The 24902-nt window shown below is 51.8% G+C and overlaps 9 protein-coding genes across 9 annotated transcripts; 4 read left to right on the top strand and 5 right to left on the bottom strand.

Moving 5' to 3' along the window:
- Positions 1–814: 814 nt before the first annotated feature.
- fmpB (N-methyltransferase fsqC) lies at positions 815–2002 on the top strand (the record flags this gene model as incomplete). Its single annotated transcript, XM_025697467.1, has 3 exons — positions 815–1140; positions 1207–1922; positions 1980–2002. 3 exons carry the CDS (start codon positions 815–817, stop codon positions 2000–2002), a joined length of 1065 nt encoding a protein of 354 aa, XP_025556050.1.
- A 1006-nt stretch (positions 2003–3008) lies between these two features.
- On the bottom strand, positions 3009–4315 carry BO97DRAFT_452893 (indoleamine 2,3-dioxygenase; the record flags this gene model as incomplete). The annotated part of the gene is made up of 2 exons (XM_025699045.1): positions 3009–3962; positions 4022–4315. The coding sequence occupies 2 exons, from the start codon at positions 4313–4315 to the stop codon at positions 3009–3011; spliced, it is 1248 nt and encodes a 415-aa protein (XP_025556049.1).
- A 621-nt stretch (positions 4316–4936) lies between these two features.
- BO97DRAFT_314711 (cytochrome P450) lies at positions 4937–6337 on the top strand (the record flags this gene model as incomplete). Its single annotated transcript, XM_025691256.1, has 1 exon — positions 4937–6337. A coding segment is annotated over one exon (1401 nt), but the record flags the coding sequence as incomplete, so codon positions are not given.
- An 867-nt stretch (positions 6338–7204) lies between these two features.
- BO97DRAFT_78841 (putative TIM barrel metal-dependent hydrolase) lies at positions 7205–8545 on the bottom strand. The gene has a single exon (XM_025701062.1). It carries the CDS (start codon positions 8323–8325, stop codon positions 7294–7296), a length of 1032 nt encoding a protein of 343 aa, XP_025556047.1. The 5' UTR covers positions 8326–8545; the 3' UTR covers positions 7205–7293.
- Positions 8546–9331: 786 nt separating this feature from the next.
- BO97DRAFT_467447 (putative MFS quinate transporter) lies at positions 9332–11431 on the top strand. The gene is made up of 4 exons (XM_025699650.1): positions 9332–9624; positions 9693–10046; positions 10097–10165; positions 10228–11431. The coding sequence occupies exons 1-4, from the start codon at positions 9531–9533 to the stop codon at positions 11325–11327; spliced, it is 1617 nt and encodes a 538-aa protein (XP_025556046.1). The 5' UTR covers positions 9332–9530; the 3' UTR covers positions 11328–11431.
- Positions 11432–11466: 35 nt separating this feature from the next.
- BO97DRAFT_402493 (putative C6 transcription factor) lies at positions 11467–14524 on the bottom strand. The gene is made up of 7 exons (XM_025694517.1): positions 14251–14524; positions 14054–14124; positions 13567–13969; positions 13427–13508; positions 12587–13373; positions 12224–12531; positions 11467–12160 (listed from the first exon to the last, which is right to left on the bottom strand). The coding sequence occupies exons 1-7, from the start codon at positions 14350–14352 to the stop codon at positions 11613–11615; spliced, it is 2301 nt and encodes a 766-aa protein (XP_025556045.1). The 5' UTR covers positions 14353–14524; the 3' UTR covers positions 11467–11612.
- Positions 14525–15123: 599 nt separating this feature from the next.
- On the bottom strand, positions 15124–16701 carry BO97DRAFT_467445 (threonine--tRNA ligase MST1; the record flags this gene model as incomplete). The annotated part of the gene is made up of 1 exon (XM_025699649.1): positions 15124–16701. One exon carries the CDS (start codon positions 16699–16701, stop codon positions 15130–15132), a length of 1572 nt encoding a protein of 523 aa, XP_025556044.1. The 3' UTR covers positions 15124–15129.
- A 205-nt stretch (positions 16702–16906) lies between these two features.
- BO97DRAFT_360408 (uncharacterized protein) lies at positions 16907–19134 on the top strand. Its single transcript, XM_025692357.1, has one exon. It carries the CDS (start codon positions 17281–17283, stop codon positions 18718–18720), a length of 1440 nt encoding a protein of 479 aa, XP_025556043.1. The 5' UTR covers positions 16907–17280; the 3' UTR covers positions 18721–19134.
- A 511-nt stretch (positions 19135–19645) lies between these two features.
- BO97DRAFT_78704 (glycoside hydrolase family 16 protein) lies at positions 19646–21437 on the bottom strand. The gene is made up of 3 exons (XM_025701061.1): positions 21090–21437; positions 20748–21028; positions 19646–20643 (listed from the first exon to the last, which is right to left on the bottom strand). The coding sequence occupies exons 1-3, from the start codon at positions 21178–21180 to the stop codon at positions 19795–19797; spliced, it is 1221 nt and encodes a 406-aa protein (XP_025556042.1). The 5' UTR covers positions 21181–21437; the 3' UTR covers positions 19646–19794.
- Positions 21438–24902: the final 3465 nt, after the last annotated feature.

Here is a 24902-nt window from a genome sequence, read left to right as displayed (position 1 = left end):
GGCTATCAGCGGCCGCCTTATCGCGTCGCTCGGGGTTTGGATGCCCTCACACCACAGCTATGTCCATGTCTCTCTTTGATCAGCTGATTCGGATTCATACCGCACAGTCGTAAATGTCATGGTCCTTGCAGAGAAAACATGTTTGAAATCAGGACATCCAGAGATTATCATTATTTCTTTCCAAGGCAGGCAGAACTTCTCAGAAGATCTGTTTCCTTTTCCAGGCATGCAGAAACAAACACGTCTTCTGACTTTCCCATATAGTTTCTGCAGCTGTAACGCACCTAAAGAAGTAAGAGTCGCAACGTACAACAGCCCATGAGGGGGTTTCCCTTCTTATGCAGATCATGATGTTGACCCACTCTAGCTATTGCGCCTCCTTCGCGCAGGTGAACGATGTCTTATCCTGACCCCCCTGCCAGGTATGCAACGAATGATCACGTATCGTGATAAGTGCTTTGCATGTTTCGAAGTCTGGCAGAGTTGCCAATCCAGTTTTGACCCACCCAAGCCTGCATAACCTGCTTAGGGGGTTGCACCGCTGGCATGCAAAGTACGTCAAGTTCAACCTTGATACCATTCAACAGGGGCTGCAATTTAGTAATGGCTGTGGCTAATCACCATTAATTAAGATGAGTCTATGACTGAGAGTCAGTATATACATAGGATTGAACCATCTTTGTGTTGATTTCCGACGAGGTATAACTCCTGCCTATTATCTGTCCTTGACCCGCACGGGGCAGAAAGTTTTTTATAGCAACCTGATCTAGCTTCGCCTTACTCTCTCTGGTTGCGGTCGTTTGTTCCGGTCAAAATGAGCACGATTTGTGCAGTCACTCAGTCTTCTTCGGCGCTACTGCTTGATCCGCGGCACCTTAGGGGTCCAGTCATAAGGGACATTCGAAAGTCTGTCGAGCTTCTCGATCTGAGATCATGCGTTCTATCGGGTCTATCGCAGCCGCGCAAAGCAATTCCCTCGTTACTTCTATGGGATGAGCAGGGACTAGAGAACTTCAATGAGTGGACCAGGTGTCCCCATTACTATCCCAAGTCGAAGGAAATAGAGATCCTCGAGACTTGCAACGACAAGATTGCTGCTGCCATGCCTCACAAATCGTCAATAGTGGAGCTGGGTTGTGGGTACGTGGCACTCTTTCGGAACCAGAACTTGATGACCGTGTCCCTTTTCTAACTCTAAACTCGCAGGAACCTGCACAAGACTTCTGTTATTCTCTCTGCCCTCGCCAAGCAAAAAAAAGAAGTTCATTACTATGCCTTGGACGTCTCGCAATCAGCGTTGCTCAACAACCTGCAGGCTTTGCAAGAAGAATTCAAGTGCTTCCCCAAAATTAGTATCTCTGGTCTGCTCGGAACATACGACGACTGCGTGGACTGGATCTCCAACAACGACGCCACTCTCCACGCCCTCCCTGTCACTTTCCTCTGGGTCGGAAATAGTGTAGCGAACCTCTCCAAGAGCGAGGCCAGCAATCTCATGGCCGGTTTTCGTCAGGCGTGCAGCGTAGCGAGGATTGACTGTCGCTTTCTAGTCTCCGCGGACGCTTGCGCCGACGAGGGCAAACTAACCAAGGCCTACAACCCTGAATCCGGGTCATCACGCACCTTCCTGCGCCATGGCCTCAACCACGTCAACAGGCTATTCAATACGGACTTGTTCGATGGAGCAACCTGGAATTGCACCGTCGAGTACGACCGGGAAGAGAACGAAGTCCTAGCCTTCTACTTCCCGGTGATCGATGTCACGTTCCCAATTGACGACACAGGCTCGGTAACTGTGCATCAAGGGGAGCATATCTTCTTCTTCCGCAGCGGGAAGTGGAATCAAGAACAGATGGGGACCGTTGCACGGCAGAGCGGATTTCAGGTTTCGCGGGTGTGGAGAGACTTGGATGAGGAGTATGGTAAGTTTGAGCGAAAAGGTAGAAGCTCATTGTCAAGCAGGTACTAACTTGTTCCAGGGTTCTATTTCCTGACTCCGTAGTGTCTCCTTCTCAACACGGCCTTTTGCTTTTTCCATAGCTTGATAGGTAATGCAATTTACATGATCGTGTCCAGAGAACAAACTTGTAGCCACCAAACTTATCCTGCACTTTCATCAAGACGACTTGACTTTAGACCGAATATTCTAGGCCCAATATTATCCCCAATATGTCCAAGGATGAGGTGTTGTACATTGTACCTCTTTCCACCACACGAAGACGGGTTCACATAAGCCTCAACCACAATCAGCTTTTACCCCCACGGAATCGCTGACTGACTGACACAAACCCCTTGCATATATCCTCACCACAGCAAAGTGCCCTTTCTTCATGGCAGGGCAGTGCTCGTAACACAGCTTGCTTTAAGTCACTTTTAAACGTCATCCCAAACCTTATCCAAGAACCTAAACCCAGACAAGAAACGGACCAGGGGAAACCGGTAAGGTAAGTTGGTCTCGTAATGAACCTTGAACATCCCTGGCACTCTTTCCAGGGAAAAACTCGCCGAAGGTATGAATGGACAAAAGCAGCAGGAGAAGCACAAGAAAAAAAAAAGAAATGAAGCCGGCAATTGAACACCACGAACCGGGAACTGCAGAGCTAAATCCTGTAGATTGAAGTACAACATACAAATCTGCCTTGATCTGACGGATGCCATTATCATTCCTTGCGTGTAACACACACGTCAGGCGGCTGGTCGAGCATGTTTGAGGCTCCTTCCAGAAGTAAAAAGGGGCAATCAGGCAACCGGTCCACGGGTGACTTGCTATTCGCCCGGTTATATACGCCGAGAACTCGAAGTATGTGTCTGTCGTGCTTTTTCACTGATTACTTCTGGTTCGTACCACTTGACGACTGTTATACTACATCATATGTCAAGATTTCGAAGGCATTTCATTCCCGTAACTCAAAGATTAAGGATAAATCAAGATATGACGAGTAATAAACTTGAAGAAGTATGCCGATCATTCTCATCCGTGCAGCAAATGTATGAAGACCAAGGTATCCTCATTGAAGACGAGACGCCGCGTCCGTCTCATCTCGACTATTCTTAAGGAACGAAATCATCTCCGTCCCACCAGTTCCAATCAGGTCTGTGCATCCCAAGCTGCAACGCCGCGCCTTGTGTCTCATCGCAGGAATGATCACGTAGCGTGACACAATAGACAAATGCGTATCCCTAAGCGCCCTGAGCTCCAGCACCGCAATTTGGTAGAGCTTCTGCACTTCCGAGTCGGGTGGTTGGCTCAGAACAAAGGCCCGGATGGTGCACCTCTCTTCCATGAGTTCCAAGAATCGTCTGTGGGGTCCAGGCATATAGTGCCGCATCTCCTGGAGATATCCCATCTTGGACTCTCCGACCGCGGCGCCGTTCGCGGAAGCCTCGTGTTGAACTCCTAGAATAACATCGAATAACTGGATGGTGGAGCTCTGGGCGTTGCTTGCGCCCGAGTATGCGTGCCATTGTCCCTCAGTGGGCACTTCGCCGTGAACGTAGAACACCCCGTTTGGGAAGCCAGTTGAGGTCACATTGCGGCTGCCGCAGAGCATTGGCCGCACTTCATCGTAGAAGACCCACGGTTCACACCGCTCGGATATACGCTCGAGAGTGCGGCGGATCTCCTCCAGGCTCGCACTGACCTCTTGCAGGAATTGCTCCAGCTGCGATACATTATTTAACTGCACCGCACGGAGGGCCGTCAAGAGCGAGAAGATGATTGGTCCTCCGCGAGCCTCAATAGCGTTGGAGATGCTGAAGAACCAGGACTCATCTTGAGTGTTGCTCAATGACGAGATTGTGGGCAGATTTTCTGGTTGTGTAATACTAATCTCGCCCGGCTCGTCATCTGACCTCTGAACGGAGAAGTTCCAAAGGCAAAACGCAGCAAAGGTGGCACACGGCTTGAGTTCAAGATGTTGGGCAACGTCCAGCAGGGGACGTACAATAGAGGGCGGGAGAGTCTATACACTATCAGTCAGCTACGTCGTCCTCTTTTTATCCTTCAGCACTCAACACTTACATTTCTGACAATTCCCCTTTCCCATATATATGCCTGTGCTAGGAAGGACAGTATCACATAGGCTCTCCGCCACATGGGCTCGGAACTTAGCCTCTTTGTTGACAGAACCGGCAGTCTGTCAATTTCTTCTCGAGCAAGGCCCTCCACGAGAAGTCGTGGGAGATCTGAAAGTAGACATTCCCATGGATCGTAGTATGAGTCATTGAGCCTTGCGACGGGCGGTTCTTCGGGCAAGAAACCGCACTTGGTGGATATCTGGTAGGCAGCGAGATCTATATCGAGAGGCTGTAGCATGGTAGACAAACAGATAATTTTCTTGCTCGATAGTTCGGTTTAGCTTTAGCTCAAGATTGCCATGGTTAGGATAGCTGATAGCTATGATTTTATAATGTCGTCAACTAACTACTGCAAACCATCTACATCACTGGTGGCACGATGACATTCAATAAGCTTCGGCTTCCCTGATGTTTTCTTGAACGAACAATCATAGAAGGAAGTAATTCCAAGGACAATTAGTTCGGGATAAGGTTCACGGGCTCAGACCATTCTTTCACAAGTCGTCCGGCATACATAGACTAGACTCAAGAATGCTTGCATGGTGGACGTCCTCCATGCATTCTCCTTGCCTGGCGGTCATTTCCGGAGACATTCCCCGTCTCGCACACCAAAAATCAAGATGATGTACATCATCAGCTGAGCCAGCATAACGAGAGCAAGATTGACGATAATTTTCTCGCCTAATATCTTTAAAGCAGCGGCTTGTACACCATCTCAAGTCCGCTCCAGTTATTTCTGCTCTCATTCTAGCTGGAGATCAGCTTCGCCTCGACGATGGTGCTGCTGTATTGCGCGACAATAGCCTTCATAGGTGCTGTGCTTATCTTGCTCCAGCTCAAGAATAAGAAGAGGACAAGCCCTAAGCTTCCCCCCGGCCCGCCCGGCCTGCCACTCATAGGAAACCTTCTTCAGTTCCCTTCCAGCCTGACCAGATTCACATTTGACAAATGGCACAAACTATACGGACCATTCGTGGGTCTGTCCCTAGGGACAAAGCACGTCATTATAATCGGGAGCGCCTCGATCGCCAGCGAGTTATTCGGAAAAAGAGGTCGTATCTACAGTTCTCGACCTCGAATGGTCATGGCTCTAGAAAACTTGACGCACAAAATGCACACGGTATTCCTGCCATATGGGCCGCAATGGCGAGCTCATAATCGCATTCATAGAACCATTCTCGCTCCGAGCAAAGCCCAACATTTTCACGAGCTCCTTGAAGCAGAAACAAAGCTGACTCTGCATGAGTTGCTACATGCGGAAGACTGGGACGGAAGCATTGTACGCTTCACGTCAAGTGTTGTGTATAGTCTTGCGTATGGGCAACGCCTCCAAGGAGACGAGAAAGAAGTCCGAGAAATGTCTGAATTTGTCGAGGAAACGATGCGTGCAATCTCCGGGACTTGGATGGTAGATATATTCCCCTGGATTAATCTACTTCCCAGCTTCCTCAACCCATGGAAAAGATTTGGGGATCGCTGTCATCAACAGGCCATGCGTATATTTGCAGAGAGCACCAAGCGTGCTATGCACACCCCGGGGTGGAATTTCACCAAGCATGTCCTGACTACAGAGCAGACTGGCGAGCTCAGCAGCGAGGAACTGCTTTATATAGTCGGGGTGCTTTTCCAGGCCGGTATCGACTCCACCTCTACAACCTTCCGGTATTGCATCCTGGCGTCCATCCTGCATCGTGACAAAGTGGTGAAAGTCCAGCAGGAACTAGACGCCATTGTGGGAAACACCCGACCTCCAAATCTGGAGGATATTGCTGCGCTGCCTTATACGAGAGCGTTCATCAACGAGGTTCTCCGCTGGCGACCTATCACAATTGGGTCATTAGCGCACTGTAGCTCTGAGCACGACACGTTCATGGGTTACGATATACCTAAAGGTTCGGTGGTCATACTCAACCACTGGTCTGCCGCCTTAAGCACTGAGACCTACGGGCCGGACGCCGCCTGCTTCCGCCCGGAACGTTGGATTGAAGATCCTGATCTTCCGCTCCTGGCGTTTGGCTGCGGGCGTCGAGCCTGTTCGGGTCAATATCTCGCCAAGAAGGAGCTTGAGATCTTGATTCCTAACATCTTGTGGGCCTTCAACATCGAAGCCGGCTGTGTAGATGGGATCCAGGCGAGCCTAGATCCTTGGGATCTTCAGGAAATCGGTGGACTTCTTCGACCGCCCCCGTTTCCGGCTAGGTTTACTCCTCGTGATGACGAGCGACGGGCCATCATTGAGCGCGACTTCAAATCCGTTGATTCGGCGGGTCTAGAGGACATTCTGAATCGGATCCAGATATCTGTAGGTGGTGGTTTGAATGGGGTGTTCTGTGAGATTTGATAGTGATATATAGTAAGCGACCTGAAAATTTTTGCCTAGCGCTGGCATGGAAACGAAGGTGCTCGCTTATGGGCACATGCTTGGACAAGCTTTCCAATCAGGAAACATAATCACTTGCTTAAGTATGCAAAGGTTGTATCTTCTTCCTAAGATATCTAGAGAGCGTTACCAGGCTCTTATTCGCTCCATAGGTTTCTTTTTTTTTCTTTGGGTTGGCACGTGTTCCACAGAATTATCATCTTTGACTTGATTCCTAGATATTCCTAGAGACTCCCAGAACAAATCATGAACGACCACTTGAATCCGGGTAAAAATCCCGGTCCGGAAGCCAGGATTCGGAAGCATAATCCGCTGATACTGGACTGCATGTTTCAGAAACAAAAGTCCAACCATAGTTGGAAGACCAGTCGGAGGTTCGCCGAAGCTATGTGGCACTAGCGTCGGGGTTAGCCTTGAGCCCGTTCGGATCGCCGCGGATTACCCGGAGAACAATTCAACCGCCAGCCCTGCACATGCCTTTTGGCACGTTACCCATGAAAGCAAAGCAAGGTTGCTTGCATACAGAGGGGCGAAGTCGACTTCCTATACATGACTTGCATTCGGACAATGAGGTGGTCCATATTGCCGATTTCGCGTTTTGGGCATTTCCAATTGTCACTGGGTGGCGCGGAAAAAAAGGTTAATATCCCAACCTGACACAACCCGCGGCCGGAACCTGGCCGAATTCGCAATTTATAATTTTTCTCCTGGTGGCTTCGGAGCCTACCCACGGGATTACCGGTGAATCATGGTGCAAGCGATGGTATGTGGTATTATGCTAGTCTAGTCGTAAATCGTAAGAAGTGATTATGAAAATGCAACGCCGGAATCGGTCATCATACGTTTTCCCCCATCATCTCTTCGGCGTTCCGCACGAAGACCCGATCTGCCAGCCCGGGCACATCCTCGCATAAGCGCAGACACGATTCTGTGAATGGCTCAATGTCCGTGCCAGCGAAGCGCGTATGGGGCCAGTCGGTTGCGTAGAGAACCCGATTAGGAGCCACACGAAGGAATTCTCGCGCCATTGCCTCCAGGTCCCTATATTGTTCGTCCTTGCTGAGGCGGTACGGCGCAGAGATCTTAGCGTATGTCTCTCCGGCTTGGAGAAGAGCTATCAGGGCTGAGAAGCCAGGTAAAGCATAGGGATTGAACGATAACACATGGTGCTGTTTGTCGTCAAGTGTTGTCAAATCCGGACCTCCAAAATGATCGATGCACAACTTGACACCCAGCTTGGGGACGACATTCTGCAGCATCGGGACCATATCCAGAGAGATGTAAACCTGAAGGACCCATCCGAAAGGCCGGATGACCTGCGCATGTTGCAGGAGAGTCTCTGCTAATTCACGTTCATCAAGCACCTTGCCAACTGATTTGAGATTCACCCGTACACCGCGCACGCCTATTGCATGCCAGTCCGCAAGAGTTTGGGCGTCAATCGTTGTCGGATCAATTACCACCACCGCTCGCCCACGGGAGGGTCCCACGTATCGAAGTGCTTCCAGAAGACAGGAGTTATCGGTTCCGTATATCGACGGCTGAACTAAGACTATTTTTCCAATTCCCAAAGACGACTCGAATGACATGGCCTCCTCGATAGTATGCTTCGAAGGGCTGTACACCGCGTAAGGAGAAACCGGGAAACGCTGTGGGTCGACGACATGCATGTGCGTATCCCATGTCCCAGGGGGTATTCGATGCTTCAGAGGGTAGCACTGAGTAGTGATTCCGCGCACGTCTCTGCGGTAGTGGCCTCGTTTGTCTTCTTCGAATGATGCAGTGCTGAGTAGAACCCGGGTGTTTCCAAAGAGACTAGCCCTGGGCTTGAATTCCGTGAGTATTTTGGTCGCTGATGGCGAAATCATGATACGCGGCGCAAAACTGAAAGACTGGAAGATTTATATGTGCCACAGCTATACAGGATCCCATGTGTCCATACAGGAGGGCATGAGATGTGAAACAAGATGGGTTAGACTTACGAAAGCCGACTTTTGCAGCCTTCCCACTGCCCCCTTTATAAAGCACGCGTGCCGAGACATCGTTGACCTGAAAAAGACTGAAACCGTAGGTCGGGAGGGAGATACCCCGGTCGGCGAAATAGATGTGGATACGCAAGGGATTATGGTAGACTCCGCATCGGCTTGCCGATTGTTTTACTGGGAACGGGCCTAGCTCGGCCTGGGCAACACTGTAATATCGACCAAAGTAAGGGAAGCAGGACAAATTATATAGAGACACAATTCGCGACCCACCAGGACAGGGCTGATCACAAAACTTTCACGAGTTGTGGAAACGCAAACGAGGTTCATGAGCTCGGACTTTGACCGCAGACTAGATGCAACGAGGGATCTGAAAGGTCAGATGCAGAAGCCGGGCAGGAAATCAGGCCAATAGCTGCATTGCATGGATCCGAAGAAGGACCGTGACAGGTCTCCTCAGGATCACCACGTTTTAACGCCTTCTCTTGGATTGGACTTGTTCGCGAACAGTTCTTGGAAGAAGTGGCGCCTGCCGGTGGATGCAGGCGGAGCGAGCCGCCGGCTGGCATCTTCCGGGTATTATTCTGGGAGCGAACGGGTGTGTAGATTGTCTGGCAGAGATGACTTCGTTGTTAGCAGCTACGCCCAAGGTACACAAGAACCAACAATGTAGCCGCGATGTGCTTAGCAAGGGCGAGTCACACGACGGGGGTACAGGAGGTGCCAGGGGGGTTGTCGTACAGTGTGTGCATATCACAGTAAGGAAAAGAGGGGAAAACCGAAGCGAAGCCCAGCAAAGGGGGAAGAAAAGGCGGAAGTTGCCCGAGACGCGGAAAGTCACGCTCCCCTCGGAGTGGATAATTTCTTCCCCCTCTCAACTTCCTCTCGGCTCCTCATCCACTCTAATCTCGTCGCCTAATCACTGTGGTTCATAGCGGGTGGGCTGGCCAAGTTTTAAGGCTATCAGCGACTGGAGCTTTCCCCGGATTCTCCGTTATAGTCTTAAACTCCTTCGTCTTATCACTTAACTCTTGATTGTCCTGAGTTCGTGGCCTCTCCACGCCCCCGCGTGGACGTCGGCTGGCGCCATCATGGGATGGGCGGCCATCGACTGGTCGCGGTGGATTACGAATCCTTTCTATGCCTTGGTCATCCTCATAATTGCGTGTGGAAGCATTCCCAAAGGTACAGTTTTTCCGACTGGTCTCGTGAAGAACTTGCCATTTACTAACCGATGGGGCTTTGTGTTGTAGGCTACGATGAGGGTGGCTTCAGTGCTAGCGTCAAGCTCGAGTCATTCCAAATAGACTACAATCTGGTACGCTCTTACTGGGAACACGATGCAGCTGGACTGGCCAACCGCAAAGCCAATATCACTTCGTTCAACGTGCTAGGAGCAGCTTTTGGCGCCTTGTTCTCCTTGGACTTGAACGACCGCCTCGGTCGATTGCCCGCCTGGCGTTTGGCCTGTCTTGTTTGGGCATCTGGCTTGTTCGTCCAGGTCTTCTCCTCGGGCATCTATGGACTGTTGCTGTTTGCCAGGATATGGGCTGGCCTTGGAGCGGGTGCGTTGACAGTGGTTGCTCCTCTGTATTTGTCAGAAATAGGTGGGTATTCACTTGACATTTCAGTTCCCAGTAATGCTGATTGGGGTCAGCTCCTGCGAAAACCAGAGGCTTGGTTGTAAGCACATTTATGGTGATCTTGCTGCTTATATTGGCCATGGGTAAGGATCAAAATCCCGTGTCTATTGGTTGATGGTGAGCTAACGTCGGTTCCTCTCGACAGGGTTCTTCATCAACTATGGCGCTTCTTTGCACATGGCTCCCACCCGCATGCAGTACCGTTTAGTGCAGTCGATTCCTTTGATCCCAGTCGGGATTGCCTTCATCGCCTCCTTCATGGTCCCTGAAACGCCCCGCTACCTTGTCTCAAAGCAACGCCATGAAGAGGGACGGGCCGTCCTAGCTCGTCTCCGTGGCAAAGATATCAAGGACCCGGATGTGGAAGATGAGTTCAATGCCATCGACGCTCAAGTTCGAGCCAAGGCAGCAGATCTGAAATCTGTCACGCATTGGCAAGCTTTCAAAGAATCCCAGACCAATCCCAATTATCGGCAGCGGTTCTGGCTACTGATCGCCATCCAAACCATCGCTCAATGGACTGGTGGCAATGGAATTACCTACTACATTGCTACGATTTTCCAGTATGCTGGCGTTTCTGGAAATGGAAACTCCTTGATATCTTCCGGTATTTATGGAATCATCAAACTCGTCTTCACGATGGCTTTCACATGGGGTCTAATCGATTACCTGGGTCGGCGCCGCTGCACCTTGGCCGGTTTAACCCTCCAACTTGCCGCCCACATCTACATGGGCATCTACATGGGACTTCGCCCCGGCTCGAGCCACAATCAGTCGGCGTCCAACGCCGCGATTGCCTCCGTCTTCGTCTACGCCATTGGCTGGTCCATCGGCCTCTGCACCGTCCCCTATCTCTACGGTGCGGAAATCTTCCCCACCCGCATCCGCAACGTCAGTTACGCCCTGAGCATGGCGCTGCATTGGTTCTTCCAATTCGCCGTCGTGCGCGTCACGCCCCTCATGTTCGTCTCCCTGCATATCTGGGGCGCATACCTCTTCTGGTCCATCATCTGCTTCCTAGGGATCATCATCCTGGGTGTCCTGATGCCGGAGACTAAAGGCGTCCCCATGGAGCGCATGGGCGATTTGTTCGATTACCCGTGGTATTCACGCTGGCGCGCCAAGCCGAAGGATGTCGTCTCAAGCTCGTCTTCTGCCACGGCTGGTGCTAACTCTTATATCACTGCCCGTGGACCTCTGGACCACAAACACCCGGATTCCAAGGATCGACATTGTGATCCTTAAAGTCAATCTGTCAATCGATATGACAGCTTACACCCTTACGTGATATGTATCTATGAGCATTCCCCAGGATACCCCTTTACTTAATCTATAATATATATGACCGCCATGTTTTAATCCTCAATTATACCTGTCTTCATGGGAGAGTAATATCTATGAGCACCTTGTTTTAGCCCTCAATTATAATTGTCTTCACACTAGAGAGACTATCTCTAGTATAGCTAGAAATGAATGACATCTGCCGCCTTTATATATGCAGCCATATATCCCTTTTCAAGATCGTACATATTATTGTCTATTCCACCCGTAATCCACCGCTGGGGTCATGTTCGTCGTCATCGGCTCCGCATACGAGAACGCCTCGAAGACCTCGGGTGTAATCTCATAAGACCCGGGGTTATCCAGCGTCATGACCGCGTTGGGCATCCCGCCGAGCATGTGCGTGTTCGCCATCTGCGAGACGTTGGATTGGGAGAGCTCAAAGTCGGCGACCGGCTGCTGGTGGTAGGTGAAGGGAGGAAGAATCGGCGCCGCTGGTATTGCTGCTGGTAATGTGCCTGCGCCTCCCGGATGGATGGGGTTGGAGGTCATGGGGTGGTTGGAGTGTTGGGACTGAGGTTGTGCGGGCGACAGGCGGCTTGGGGTATTGGAGAGAGATGCGGGGACGGAGGAGCTGTGGGAGGTATGTGGGCGGGAGTGTGGTTGGGACTGAGGTTGAGTTAGATGTTGGGATGGTTCGGGCAGCGGTTGTTGGGTCAGGGGTGGTAGGACGATGTGGACGTCGATCTGGAGCTTCTGGAGCTCTTGGTAGATGAGGCTCAGCGCCGTGGTCATGACTGTCGAAAGCAGAGGGTCAGTTCCATTATTCAATTATGCCCTGGGGCAAATGTTAAACGTACCGGGACTTGAGCCCTTGACTCGCTCCAATGCGTAGATGCAGAACTTGAGCTTGTCAAGGGTGCCCTGAGCGGCATACTTCAGGGCTTGAATCTCCAGCAGATATATAGATGCGGCGGTGTATACACTGTAGGCGAGGGAGAGCACCACGTGTACATCGCCGAATGTGCGGCGATATAGGTCGAAGAGTGCTAGAATGGCCGTTGCGGACGTCATGCATTGCACAAGGTGGCTCTTGTCGTAGGATCTATTTGTCTTGGAGCATAGAACCGGACGGTGCAGGAGGATATTAATGGTATGGTACAGGCAGCTGGGACAGATAGTGTCAGTGACTGTAGGTGAGGGGTCAAGCTTGAGGAACGTACTTAAGTGTCACGATGTGGCTAGGTGGGGAGTATGGTGGGAGGCTTGCAGCCTGCAGCTTTAGGAAATGAGGCAGCCCGTCCCACCAGTCCGCTAGGTTCTCGGCCTGTTCTTGGATGCAATCGTAGAATTCCGCTTCCGATACTTGCCGATTGGGATCATAAATATGGATAAGGATCTGGTTGAGAATCTCAGCCAAGCCACACATCTTCATGAAACATGAAGTGGAATGGGCTTGGGTGGGCGGATAGTGGGTGCCATCAGGGAACTCGACACCGTGAGGTGTCCAGATTTCAACCTCCGCTGTATCATCCAGGATCGTTCTCGGAGGGCTGACGCGAGATTGTTGCATGGTCGGGGATCGCCCGAAGTATAAACAAATCAGTTTGTCCCAGAAATAGCAGCTCCAAAAAAGACGGTTTCTGATCTCGATGTCTTCATCACTCAAGTGAGCACTGTCCGGATACTTGCGACTGTCGATTGAGATCCCCAAATCATCTAACATCCGAAAGGCCATCCCACTATAAAGCCATGCCTGGGTACGATTGCCTCGCCCACATTCCTGAGCGCTGAGGATAAGCAGGGTCTGGATTGTAGGAATGCCAATATAGCCTGCTTTCAGGGAGTCGTAAAGACCCGTTACGGCACGATGCGAGAATTGTGCACCGCCCTCGAAGGATTCAAGAATCGGTCCAATCTTCGGTTCAGCTTTGCACCATCTCACAGAATGGGAAAGCACGGCATTAAGAAGAGCTTCGGAGAAATACGGGCCGTTGATTTTCATGTCACCTATAAATCCATCAGTCCGGCTTCATTTATACCAACAGGGAACGGCGACAGACGAGTGAAAGCAGGGCGATAGACGAAGTTGAAAAGGGGTTGGATCCAACACCAATGAGAGTCGAGGAGGTATTGGAACGGCTCCTGAGAGTGAAAAAACTGTTAGTGGTTCTTCTGCCTAGTAGCATGCAGAGGATCTTACCGGCATAGTCGCCATCTGCTCATAAGCACGTTCCCGCCATGCATTGTTGACCAGCCTTTCCTTGCGACCTTCCAGATGCATAGCCAAATGAGATATTGAGGCAGCCTCACTGACAACACCACTTGGAAGCTGGAATAGGCTGGTTGGACCGTGAAATGATATCCGTCCATCATGCTCGACCTTGAGACCCTCGAAGTCCCTTGTGAGATTCTGATCATCATCTTCCTCCTCTTTGATACGAGTACGAAACCCTGGGCTTGCACTAGAGCCGGCTGCGGAAGCAGGGGACGTCCCTTTCAGTCCCACGGGCTCCGGGGGTTGCTGGCTGCGCAGCTTCGTAAGCGCATCCTCCAGCTGCGCCACTCGCGCCTCTAGTTGCTTTGTATACGACAGCGTAGGGGCACTAATAATAGCACGTTAGTAAAGATCGACGGATCTGTGCTTGCAGAACAAACTCGTGTGAAGAGGAGGAATGAGGGGAACTCACAGGCTATAGACGCAGACTTCCCCGCGTGTTGCACATCGTGAACATGATGGGCTAGCTCCATTACATTTCACCTAGCGAGACAAGGTCAATAAGCAGCCCTGCCAGGTAAGCGAAGACGACCGTCCACACTTGGATTTTAAGTGATTGAATTTAAGCTCGGAGGTCACCCGAGACTGGGACGAAGGAGGGGAACCCACCTTTCGCTTGCGACAGGCCTCGCATGAGAAGGCGCTTTTCCGGGGAAGGCTGGTCTTCGCTGGCACCTCGGCCATATCCGACTGGTTGGATTCTACGACCATGGAGCGGGATACTCCTGGTAAACCATGAACGAAGAATCAAGAAGCACAATTCTCGCCATGTGTAAAGAAGAATTGGGGGGGGAAAAAATCGATGTTGGCGCGAAGGGCGAAGCGGGGTTGGAATAAGAGGAAAGAGAAGGCGAGAGAGACTGGCGTAAGTGGGGGCAGAAAGGGCGGCAGGGTGAAGAGAACCAAAAAACTGCAGCGATGAGGTGTGGTGGGCGCACTTTATTTTCCAAAATAGGTGGACTGTGGGGCGATTGATGGGTTGATCAGATCATCTGAATGATCTCAAGAAGGCTTTGTAGGCAGCGAGTCTGCAGTCCGCACCAATTGACCCCGTTATCTCCCGGCAGTTGTGGCTGGACTCGGATGGTTATCGTTCCTGGCTGTTTTTTGTCTAGCGCAAAGCCTTTCAGGTCATTGTGCGATCCATCGGAAGTTGACTAGAGGCACTAGACTGAAGAAGTTGGAGGCATCAGAAAGTGAGGTGGGATCCGGAATGACGATATGATTCTGTCTCGGGTGATTGAAGAGCCTACAGCCAATCAGCAACCCGACATCGGGGGCCAGCGCGGGCGTGGCGGCCACCAGAATCAGGCAGATCCTCTACTCGTCGGCGCCGAATTAAGCTTAAAAGTCCGCTGGATCACGTGTCACTTCTCGTTGAGGTCGTAAGGAGTAAGGCTGCTTTTACTCAGCGGGTCGATCATCCGGGCTACATCGGAAGAATAATATATTACATGGGAGAAGATTCTATATACAATTGTTCCTCTATTAAACAAACTGTCGCTCCAGTTGCACCAGCAGGCCATGTACATCATCCACCGGCAATGGAATTGCCCGAGGGTTCTGCAGCGCCTTCTCACCAAAGCATTGAGACACGGCAGCCTGCAGCCTCTCGGCGGTCCGGTCGGACTTGCTCTGCAGCTGACCGGTGATGTCGACCGTAATGCGGGATGCCGCAACATCCTTTGATCCCAGAATGAAGATAAGGTTGTATTTCATCTGCTTGGCTCGTTGAATCTTCTTACTCAGGGTCTGACTGCTAGTGTCGACATCGACGAGGAAGGTCGAGTCAGTGAAAGACAGAGGCTGAGGAGCTCCGCTCGTCTGATCCGTCTGAAGGGGTCGGAAGCCGGAGATTTTGGCTGCTGCATCATGCGCCTGCTGAACCACAGCCTCGTCCTGATTGACAGTGAGGATAATTCCTTGTCGCGGAGACAACCAGAACGGCCAGCGACCGGCATACTGTTCAATCAGCAATGCTAAGAACCGCTCTAACGATCCGAAGTTCGCGCGATGAATCATAACTGGTGTCGCCCTGCCGGGGGTATGCGGATTGTAGTCTGGCTCGCCTTCAGCGACCTGGTACTCCAGCCCAAACCGCTGCGGCAGATTCATGTCAAGCTGAATTGTGGATAGCTGGTGATATTTTCCAGCCTGATCTTGAAGTTGGATGTCAATCTTGGGCCCATAGAAAGCTCCATCACCCTCGTTCACAGCCCACTCCCTGCCGGTATCGTTTAGCGCCTCGCGGAGCTGGCTTTCGGCGCTGTCCCACAGCTCCAAGCTCCCGATGAAATCCTTTTCTGGCCTTGTAGAAAGCGCCAGCCGATATGGTCCTAGCCCGAAAGTCGTCATTACCAAGTCAACAAAGCCCAGCGCAGAAGCAATTTCTCCTTTGATCTGCTGTGGCCGGCAGAAGATGTGGCCGTCATCTTGGTGGAAACGACGAACGCGAGTTAGGCCACTGAGCGATCCGGAGACCTCGTTCCGATGAAGAGGACTAAAGTCGGCGTAGCGAATAGGGAGTTCACGATAAGAATGGGTTTGCGATTTGAACAGCAGACAGTGACCTGGACAGTTCATCGGCTTCAAACCGTAGGATTCGTTCTCGCCCGTCTCTCCGTCCGTGTCCCCCGTAGCTCCGCGACCGCGGACCTCGTACATATCATCCTTATAATTCTGCCAATGACCCGACACTTCCCAGAGCGAACGCTTGTAGATGGTCGGCGTGAGGACTTCGCGGAAGCCGTACTGGAGGTACTGTGTGCGGAGGAAGGTGATAAGTTTGTTGATAATATGGGTACCGTTGGGGAGGAAAAGCGGCGAGCCGGGACTGTAGATGGAAGTGGTGAAGAGATCCTGGGAGGTTCCCAATGCGCGATAGTCGGCCGAGGTTTGGGCCTGGTCGGAGTTGGGATCAGAGCATGATGAACAAGGCCGCAACGACGTGGAAGAGAGCCATTGGACTCGCGCAGATGACCAGCGCACAATGGGTGACCTGTATAATGGTTTAGTGCGTGGCAGAGATGCCTGCCGTAGCAGGGGATTTAAATGTCGCATGATGGGGAGCTCAGGCTGAGCATTGGAGAAGCAGACGAAGCTGGAGGATTTTCCTCGGTCACTCGTGACTTGACGCGATCGGCCCGATTTGGCATCGCGTTCCCGTGATTCTCACCCCACCACCGCGTTCTGAAGATGATCCGAGATCTATATCTGTTGGCCAGACCCTTGCGATATCAGATGTGACTGATACTGATCCTTGCCGCACGCCTCATAATCCCTACTCTATGCGTACTTGAACTCGCTATCTACCGTTTCGAGTGTGTATTAGCCGGTAGATGGGTCGGTGAAACAGATTATTCGAGATAGCTCTTGTTATCATCCACCGCATTTCTTCGGCATTTGCGCTCGCGCCTCCGGAATTCGAGATTTCAACCACACTGGCTCAATGGCCAGAGCCACCTGACTGCGCATATTGTCTGGCCCGTTGTCGCCGTGTTTAAGCCGGCATATTAACACTCGCAACAGCCCTCATTTCTACGAATTTCGCAACTCTCGAATCGGGGCGGGTTGCTAGCCCAACAGGCTTTGAAATTTGGCTACGTCCTTGGGCTTGCTACTCCGATCGCATATTCAGTCATGTCTGAACGTTCAAGACCTCAAAATAGCTCTATTCTTGGGGCGTCATGGGTCGTCGCGCCGGCGCAGCCACCGACTGAGGCTTCCGACACAACACCGCGACCCGATCACAGCCACCATGACAGTCTGTCAGAGTCCATATCCACCTCGTGCTCATCCATATCGGGACCGGATCTTATCATGCCTTCCATATACGAAGCACCGATCTCCGAGGGCTCATGGATCGCACCGACTGCATCTCCGAAACACGCTCTCCGACGCAGACACCCAGCATCGTCACCGGTCCGAGACTCGTCACAACGTGCGCCAGCCGAAGTAAAAGAGAATGCAACCCCTACAGTCGCAAAACACGAGGCCAGCAACAACCGCCTCCCTTTCATCCTCCCCAGCCGTGGGTTCTTTCTACGCATGCTGATGAACGGGCTCCTCGTCGCCAGCATCTGCCACATGCTCATCCTCCCCGAACTCGTCCAACAATACCAATCCCTCTGCTCCATCCAGGCCTTCGCAACCCTCTACCCAGTCAGCTGCATTCCTCTCTACCTCAAGTCGAACAACCCGATCTCCCAACCGCACACCCAGCCCCTCTCCCAAACCACCTACAACTCCCTCGAAACCCTCTTGAACAACACCCTCCAAACCATGGCACCGCACAGCACGACCCTCAAACACACGGAATCCAAACTGCGCGACATCCACCAACTACTTAAGAAACAATACCCGGGCAGCAAACACGAGCTCGACCTCGAGTTCACCGGCTGTCTCCAAGCCACGCGCACGGCCACCCGGCGCTTCGACTCGCTACACGCGGACCTCCGATCGGCAGTGGATAGCCTGATCGCCGCACGGGGCAGCGGTAGCGGTAGCGGTAGCGGTCGCGGCTCAGCGGCGGCCGCCGCCGCCGCCGCCGCGACGGGCAACACCAAGAGCTCAGCGGACGCGCGTCTCTCCACGACGCAACTATCCCGACGGGAACAATACGTCGATCAACTGACGTCGCGCATGCAAACCAAGGCCGACTCGTTGCTAAGCGACTTCGCCACCCTAGACGATCACTTGGAGTCCATCGCCGGCGTCGTGAAGCGGGAACAAATCAACCACCGAAGCGGAAATGATGATCCGCAGGGTCCAGGGTCGAGGTCTTCTTTTTCTTCCTCCTCCACAGGGCTCAAGGGCATCATGGTCAACGCAATTTTCGGGACCTGGTCGCACCAACCACCCACAACCAACAACAACAACCAAAACAGCGATGATGACGCTTCCTCCACCCTCGCCCACCACAATAGCAAAGAAGAAGAAGATCAGCAAAAACCACCACTCCCCACCCTCTTCCAAGACGCAGCAACCCGCCATCAACCAGTCAAGGACGCGATCCGCAAACTCTCAGACGGACTCCAGCAACTCCAAAATAGTAAAAAGGGAATGTTGTTTCACTCGTGACGGGTGGTTGCCGGGTGCCTACGAGCAGATACTGAGTAAGATTTCCCCTCATGAAGTACGTACATACATGGATGTAAGACATGCGTACGTCATAAGCACGGTCCGGACAACAAAAAACAACGAAAAAAAAATCCGTACCGCATATTTGATATCACGATCGACATGGCAGAACACCACAAAACTTGATACGTTTCGAAACGCGCAATCATGATTACGATGCATCCGGCTCTCTTTCAACTGGGCGTTCCGTTCTTGACATCAGTTTGTCTCGGAGCGTCGGCCTGCAGTACTTAATAACGTTAGTTACCTGCCACGACTTACAGTACATGGTACTTGGGCTTTTGCAATGCTCTCATAGGCCATAAATCAAAGCCCACATACTTAGTATCTCCATAGCAAATGATTCAAACATGGACCCAAGTCCCTACAACCTCATCCCATAGGAAAAGATAATCCTCAATGGAGAATAGTATTACCATTATAGTAAGAAGAAGCTACCTAGTACCTTTCTCCAGAAAAGCAGACACGCCAACAAGCAAAAAAAGAACAGCTCGAGAAGAGCGAGGAAGACAAAAGATGAATGGAAAGGGTTTCGATCAGGAAAAGGAGCAAATTTGTCCAAGCAAGAGGAGCGAACTAGATCACTCCATAAGTGTGTTGACAAGAAGTAGGCAAGAGGCCAAAAAGAACAACGAACCCTTTCTCTCACCCCTATCGAATCCAGAACAAGAAAGGGTGAAAGAAAAAGTACCAGACAGAGATTCCTCAACCGTCTAATCTAGCTTTCAGTTCTCTTCCCAGTTGTAAACAATCTCAGAGAAAAACCAAACTCAAAGAGAGAAAAGGGAAACAGTCCAGTGTATCCATGTCCATCTTCTTCTTCTCTTTCCTTCCGGACCTCGATTCTCGAGCAATTCCATGTTATGTACAAACCGTACAGGTACAGATTGGGGGAAAGTGGTGTTAAAAAGAGCTATGCAGAGAAGATGATTGATCAAAAAGGGAAAGGGGGTGGAAGGTATCATGACTGTGTCGAGAGAAGGATAGAATCAAATTTCCGGAGGGAAAAGTGATTTACAGGCACAGCATGGCGGAGAAGACACCGAGGAGCATGGCGCCCATGGAGGTGCTGACGGTGGAGGCGGCGGCACCGGTGAAGAGACCGCTGGCGGAGGCGGAGGCGGCAGCCGCAGCAGAGGAAGAGGCGGCGGCGGCGGAGGAAGAGGCGGCAGCACCAGCACCACCGATGGCGCCAGAGGAAGCAGCAGCGGCGGGGGTAGAGGCAGCAGCAGCCGAGACGAGGGCACCAACACCAGCACTGTTAGCAATCACACCGCCGGTAGCGCTAGCACTGACGGACGCGCCGGTGGAGGAACCAGTGGAGGAGCCAGCGCCAGAGCCGGAGGAGGCAGAAGAGGCAGCAGTGGAGGCGGTGGAGGAGGAAGCAGCAGCAGAGGAAGAAGAGCCACCGGTGACGTCGCAGCCGTCCTTGTTCACGACAATGCTGCCGTAGCTACCGGACTTGTCGCCGTAGGTGTAGCTGCATCCGGGGTTGTTGTTGGTGATGGAAACCGACTTGACGTACATGGTGAAGGGAGCCTTGCTGTAGTCGGTCTGACCGCCGGCCCATTCGATGGTACCAGGAGCATTGTCGGCGTCACCACCAGCCCAGATACCGATTCTCAGGTTCATGGGAGTCTGGGGGAAGCGAGTGCCGCCAGAAGCGTCGGCGTAGGCCAGAGTGCGGACTAGGTTACCATCGACGTACCACTTGAGAGCAGTCTCGGTCCAGTCAATGGTGTAAGTGTGCCAGTTCTCCTGAGGAGAAGAGATGCCAACCCAGGTGGCGCGGTCATAAGTGGTAGTATCACCCTTGCCGAAGTAGTTGGTCTCGATCTGGGTAGTGTCGCCGCCCAGAGCTTCCTATATACCCCCAGATGCGGTTAGCCTGGCATCCCGTGCATGGAGGATGATAAGCGTGCAGGTGGAAAGATATGTGGAGGGGGTTGAAGGAGGAGAAAGCTTACCCAGTCAACCTCGTCCAGGTCGTCCGACTCCAACACGATACTGCTGACAATACCAGTACCACCAGCAGCCTTCATGACAACCTCAGCTCTGCCGAAGAAGAAGTAGAAGTTGGTCTGGATAGTGGGGGCCTGACCCCTCTGGTGAACAGTGAACGCAGCACCATTCTCGTCAAAGGTAACGTTGTTGGCAGTGGCAGTCCATCCAGCAAAAGCAGACTCGCCCTGAGTGAAGTCGGAAGTGAAAGTGGAAGAGCTCAGAGCTGTATCAGCAGGGCAAGTCTCTGTTGAGCAAGGTTAGATGGGCACTCCAGTACACGAAAGCGATGAACGGAGGTAACTCACTCTCCAGAGGGTTACAGTCGGTGTAGGTCTGTGCAGCGCAGAGAGGGATAACTGCAGAGAGCGCAGCGGCGGCGGCGTAGGTGAAATACATGATGATAGTGGTGGTGATCAGTGAGATCGAGGTCAACGATTGTGTGTGTGGTGCTGGAAAGCGAGTGTGGGAGGGAAAGCAGCAGGCGCAAGGACGTTGTTGCTTGCTGAGTGAGAAGAAACAAAAACGAAAGGTGGGTGGAAGAACTCTTGGGGAGGAGGAAGGTGGGAGAGTTCCAGATAATTAAGTAGTAGTTAAGTAAAGAGTAAGACTACTTCCTTGGGAGCAATGAGAGATGAAGTGGGCGGCGGTAATTATGATTTATGATTTATGAGAAGCGAATGACAGGACCCAAATAACTAGAGCACCCCAAGAAGGAAAGGTGAGAGAGACAGGGAAAGATTAAACTTCCGTTACTATGGACCGGAACCACAGTAGGGTAAGATAGTAAGTGAATGCTAGAGTGGGTTCTTCCCTTTTTCTTTGTGTTTTTTTAAATTCTCAGTGCACCGTCATGGAGGCGAAGGGGAAAAGATACTAATTGATACCTCTCGTGACTCAAGGATTACACGCCTATGTCCGAAATTGTGGAGAGAAAGGGCCAGGTAGAACCAACAGAACCAAGGATTGAGAATTGGGGGCACAAGGTGGTGTTTCCCCTGGTTCATCTCTCCTGCAGTAGAGAAGGAGGGGCTAAAGGAGGGAATTGGGGAGTAAGAAAGTCTGGGCAGGCACCATCAAAGAGGCAAATCGGTGTCTGCGTCACGGATTCACGGATTCGGAGGTGGTCAGACAATCTTGATTGCAGGAGGCAGGTAGGAGAGACTGCCGGCCAGAGACAGAGACACAGACACTCAATTAATCAATCAATCAAGCGATCGCAAGTGAGAAGTGGAGTCCCGTAACTGAAGACGGCCCCAGCAACTCAAATGAGGGATTGGATTGGCGTCAGTTCGTGGACATTATTACATGAGGATTTGAGCCACGGGCGCTATCTATCTAGACTACTTGTTGAGTGCTACGGCGTAGGGTACGACGGTTTTTACCCACTTGCCCTTTTGGAGGCCCGGGGAAAGCTGCGAACAGTTCCAGTTCGAACTTTGAACAAAGCGCTCAAGCGCGTGCGTATACGAAGGTCCAATCAGTTCATCCAAAAGCTTGTACTGGTGGTATGTGTCACCTTAACCTGAGTCAACTCCTTCTCCCATTATTGTATTCTTCCGTGCTCCCCTTCCCTTCGCGCGGTTCCGTGACTTCATTTCTCCTTGTATTGTATCCCCTTCTTCCGTGGGGACCACAAGCATTCTTTGCCAACAATTAACCAGACCCAGGTTCCAATTCCAAAAGTCAATCCTCGTGGTGTCATTCGCCCTATTCTCCGATTCGATCGATTAGTCAGTGGCAGAATGAGTGGGCTTTTTTTTGATTACTTAGGCAACGATTGTTCGCTATGACTTAGTGAGGTCGGAGCCGAAAGGGGCCAAGTCTTGAACCACTCCCTTTTTGCCACGGTCGGTCTTGTCTCTGCAACCCTCCAGGGAGATTAGGATTCACTACTAGAGCTCCTCGGCATCCCTACAATCTGACCAACAGTTGGTGCTCTCACCTGCGGATCGTGTCAGAGAATTGTCGCAGCACTGTTCAGTGAGATGCAGTCGAGACCAATCGATAGAGACGGATGAGAGCCATGGATCGCCGCCCTGGGCCCTACGGCTCGCCATTGAATTCGCAATACAAATGCCTGGCAATCCAATGCGACTGGTGGTCTCTTTACAATACTAAGTTTTCTATAAAAATCGTTCAGAATTCTAATTATATCGGGTCAGTCCAGACTGAGTTCGGCCCTAAGCGACGCGAACCTCGGCCGGGCGAGCACATTGCAGGTCAGAAGACAATCCATGTCTCACTCGGATAATTGTTCTTGACAGGAACGAGGAGAGGCAGACGGGTGTCGTGTTGACGCGTGAAATCAAGGGTGAAAGGGACGCCTCTTCCTTTTTTTTCCAGCCCTGAGCAACGGGACATATCCACCTCGAGGGGCTAACATCAGCTGGTCCGCCATGACCATGTCTTAGATGAGCACTATAGTGGCCATGCAGTCCTGCGCTGCATTCGGATAGATGCTCCGAGCGGTAAATGCAGTTGATTAGCCCGTTGACGCGTTGCGGGAGATTAATGTAACCTGCACAAAGTACGAGGTCATTAAACAGTCACCCTGACTGGCTGTCATCAGCCTCAACCTGAGACAAGACAGGGGTTGATTTTGATTATGGGCTGGTTTCCCCTGGACCTGCAACTGGATCCTGCCTGCCTGTCACTCTGTCCCGCTGTCGGGGTTGGTTTTCCGCCCCTCCACGTGAATCCTGCAGAGAGAGAGAGAGTTGGGTTAGGCAAACCATGAGGGGTAGACTACCGTAGATACTAAACTAGGTGCAGTGGTAGAAAAAAGAAAACTGACCCCGACCAGAATCGAACTCAGACCCTCGGGTGGCAGGGTGGCTTGGCTGGGTGGCTGACTTTGAGTTGCCTGTTGCTGCCTGAATAAGATGGTGGGCGGTTCAGCTTCTCACATGACCTCGTCAGTTGTCCAAAGATTGAGGTTGGGGAAAGAAAGAACTGAAAGCGGCCACGCTGCGGGATGCTGCGATCTTGTTGGGCGATCGGGCGCCACGTTGGAGTCGTTGGACGCTGATCACTCGATCCTCGTTTCCCCTCCTTTTCCCCTCCTCCCTCCCTTGTAGTCGTCGTCGTCCTCCTTCTTCTCCTCCTTCATCCCTCCTGGCAACAACAACTTCCATCCTATCCCAGCCTCCCGATAAACAACAAGCGACAACAAACAAAGTATCATTCTGATTCAGCCAGCCCTCTCATCTTATCTGACAGAATATGGTCCACAAACACACTAAGTCGACGACTCGTCCTCGCTCCGCTGGCTCTCCGTCTTCCCCACACGATCGCGATATGGATCGGAAAGTCTATATCCCGCTCTGCTTCTGTCTGATCTCGTTTGCCGTGATGGTCTACGTCAATTAATTCGAGGGCTGGGAAGGTCTATATTCCTGCGGATTGATCTTCAACGACGGCGTTCCGGACACATAGGACGACCCCGCCATCTCGTCAAGCCCAGTGCGACACGGGGCCATCCGTACTCAACACGGGCTCAATGATAACCGGTTTCTACCCGCAAGACGCCCATCACAACATTTCTATCTTATCTCCAAGAGATCCAAAGGGCATCAGCACGGTGGTAGCCCGGCTATCTCTGGGGCAACTCTTACACTGATACATGCATCACCGCCACCAGCATTCAACCGCTGGATACTGGCCTTGAGAAGGAGGTTCAACCGAGCATCCATGAGACCACCGCAAACGATGTCTTCCGAGCCACTTATCATCGCAAATTTTGGGAATCCGGCAGCCATGCGATCCAGTGGGGAGACGGCAGGTTCCGTCCATGCAGGCTTTACTTGGTCTTTGGACCCATTGACGCATACGCGGCTGCAATAATCGCGCGATACTCCGACCGGGGTGCGATATAGCTGGCTTGCAAGTCGCAACATTCCACCTCCTGCTGCAACGTGACGTCTGGCTATACATATACCGTTGACGCCACTGTTATTTGTTTCTTTGTCTCTTTTTTTTATTGATACCCGACCCGCACACCCAGTGCGACTTCAACGTCAACATTTCATATGTCTCAGGTTTTTTTTTCTGGATTATACTTTCAACAAATGACATAAACATAAGTCTATACGTTCCATTCTTGGCCATCCCGTTCCAGA

Source organism: Aspergillus homomorphus, assembly GCF_003184865.1.
Source record: "Aspergillus homomorphus CBS 101889 unplaced genomic scaffold BO97scaffold_2, whole genome shotgun sequence".
Lineage (NCBI taxonomy): Eukaryota > Fungi > Ascomycota > Eurotiomycetes > Eurotiales > Aspergillaceae > Aspergillus > Aspergillus homomorphus.
Note: the sequence above shows the minus strand (reverse complement) of the source record. Positions and strands in the feature narration are given on the sequence as shown.

Excerpts from the sequence above, each read along its gene's own strand:
- BO97DRAFT_78841 (XM_025701062.1), bottom strand. The coding sequence starts at position 8,325 with ATGATTTCGCCATCAGCGACCAAAATACTCACGGAATTCAAGCCCAGG.
- BO97DRAFT_467447 (XM_025699650.1), top strand. The coding sequence starts at position 9,531 with ATGGGATGGGCGGCCATCGACTGGTCGCGGTGGATTACGAATCCTTTC. Across the intron at positions 9,625-9,692 it reads GTGTGGAAGCATTCCCAAAG|GCTACGATGAGGGTGGCTTC; the intron begins GTACAGTTTTTC and ends TTTGTGTTGTAG. Across the intron at positions 10,047-10,096 it reads TCTGTATTTGTCAGAAATAG|CTCCTGCGAAAACCAGAGGC; the intron begins GTGGGTATTCAC and ends GATTGGGGTCAG.
- BO97DRAFT_402493 (XM_025694517.1), bottom strand. The coding sequence starts at position 14,352 with ATGGTCGTAGAATCCAACCAGTCGGATATGGCCGAGGTGCCAGCGAAG. Across the intron at positions 13,970-14,053 it reads GAAGTCTGCGTCTATAGCCT|TGCCCCTACGCTGTCGTATA; the intron begins GTGAGTTCCCCT and ends TGCTATTATTAG. Across the intron at positions 12,161-12,223 it reads AGTCAAGGGCTCAAGTCCCG|TCATGACCACGGCGCTGAGC; the intron begins GTACGTTTAACA and ends TGCTTTCGACAG.
- BO97DRAFT_360408 (XM_025692357.1), top strand. The coding sequence starts at position 17,281 with ATGTCTGAACGTTCAAGACCTCAAAATAGCTCTATTCTTGGGGCGTCA.
- BO97DRAFT_78704 (XM_025701061.1), bottom strand. The coding sequence starts at position 21,180 with ATGTATTTCACCTACGCCGCCGCCGCTGCGCTCTCTGCAGTTATCCCT. Across the intron at positions 21,029-21,089 it reads CGACTGTAACCCTCTGGAGA|AGACTTGCCCTGCTGATACA; the intron begins GTGAGTTACCTC and ends CTTGCTCAACAG. Across the intron at positions 20,644-20,747 it reads ACCTGGACGAGGTTGACTGG|GAAGCTCTGGGCGGCGACAC; the intron begins GTAAGCTTTCTC and ends GGGGGTATATAG.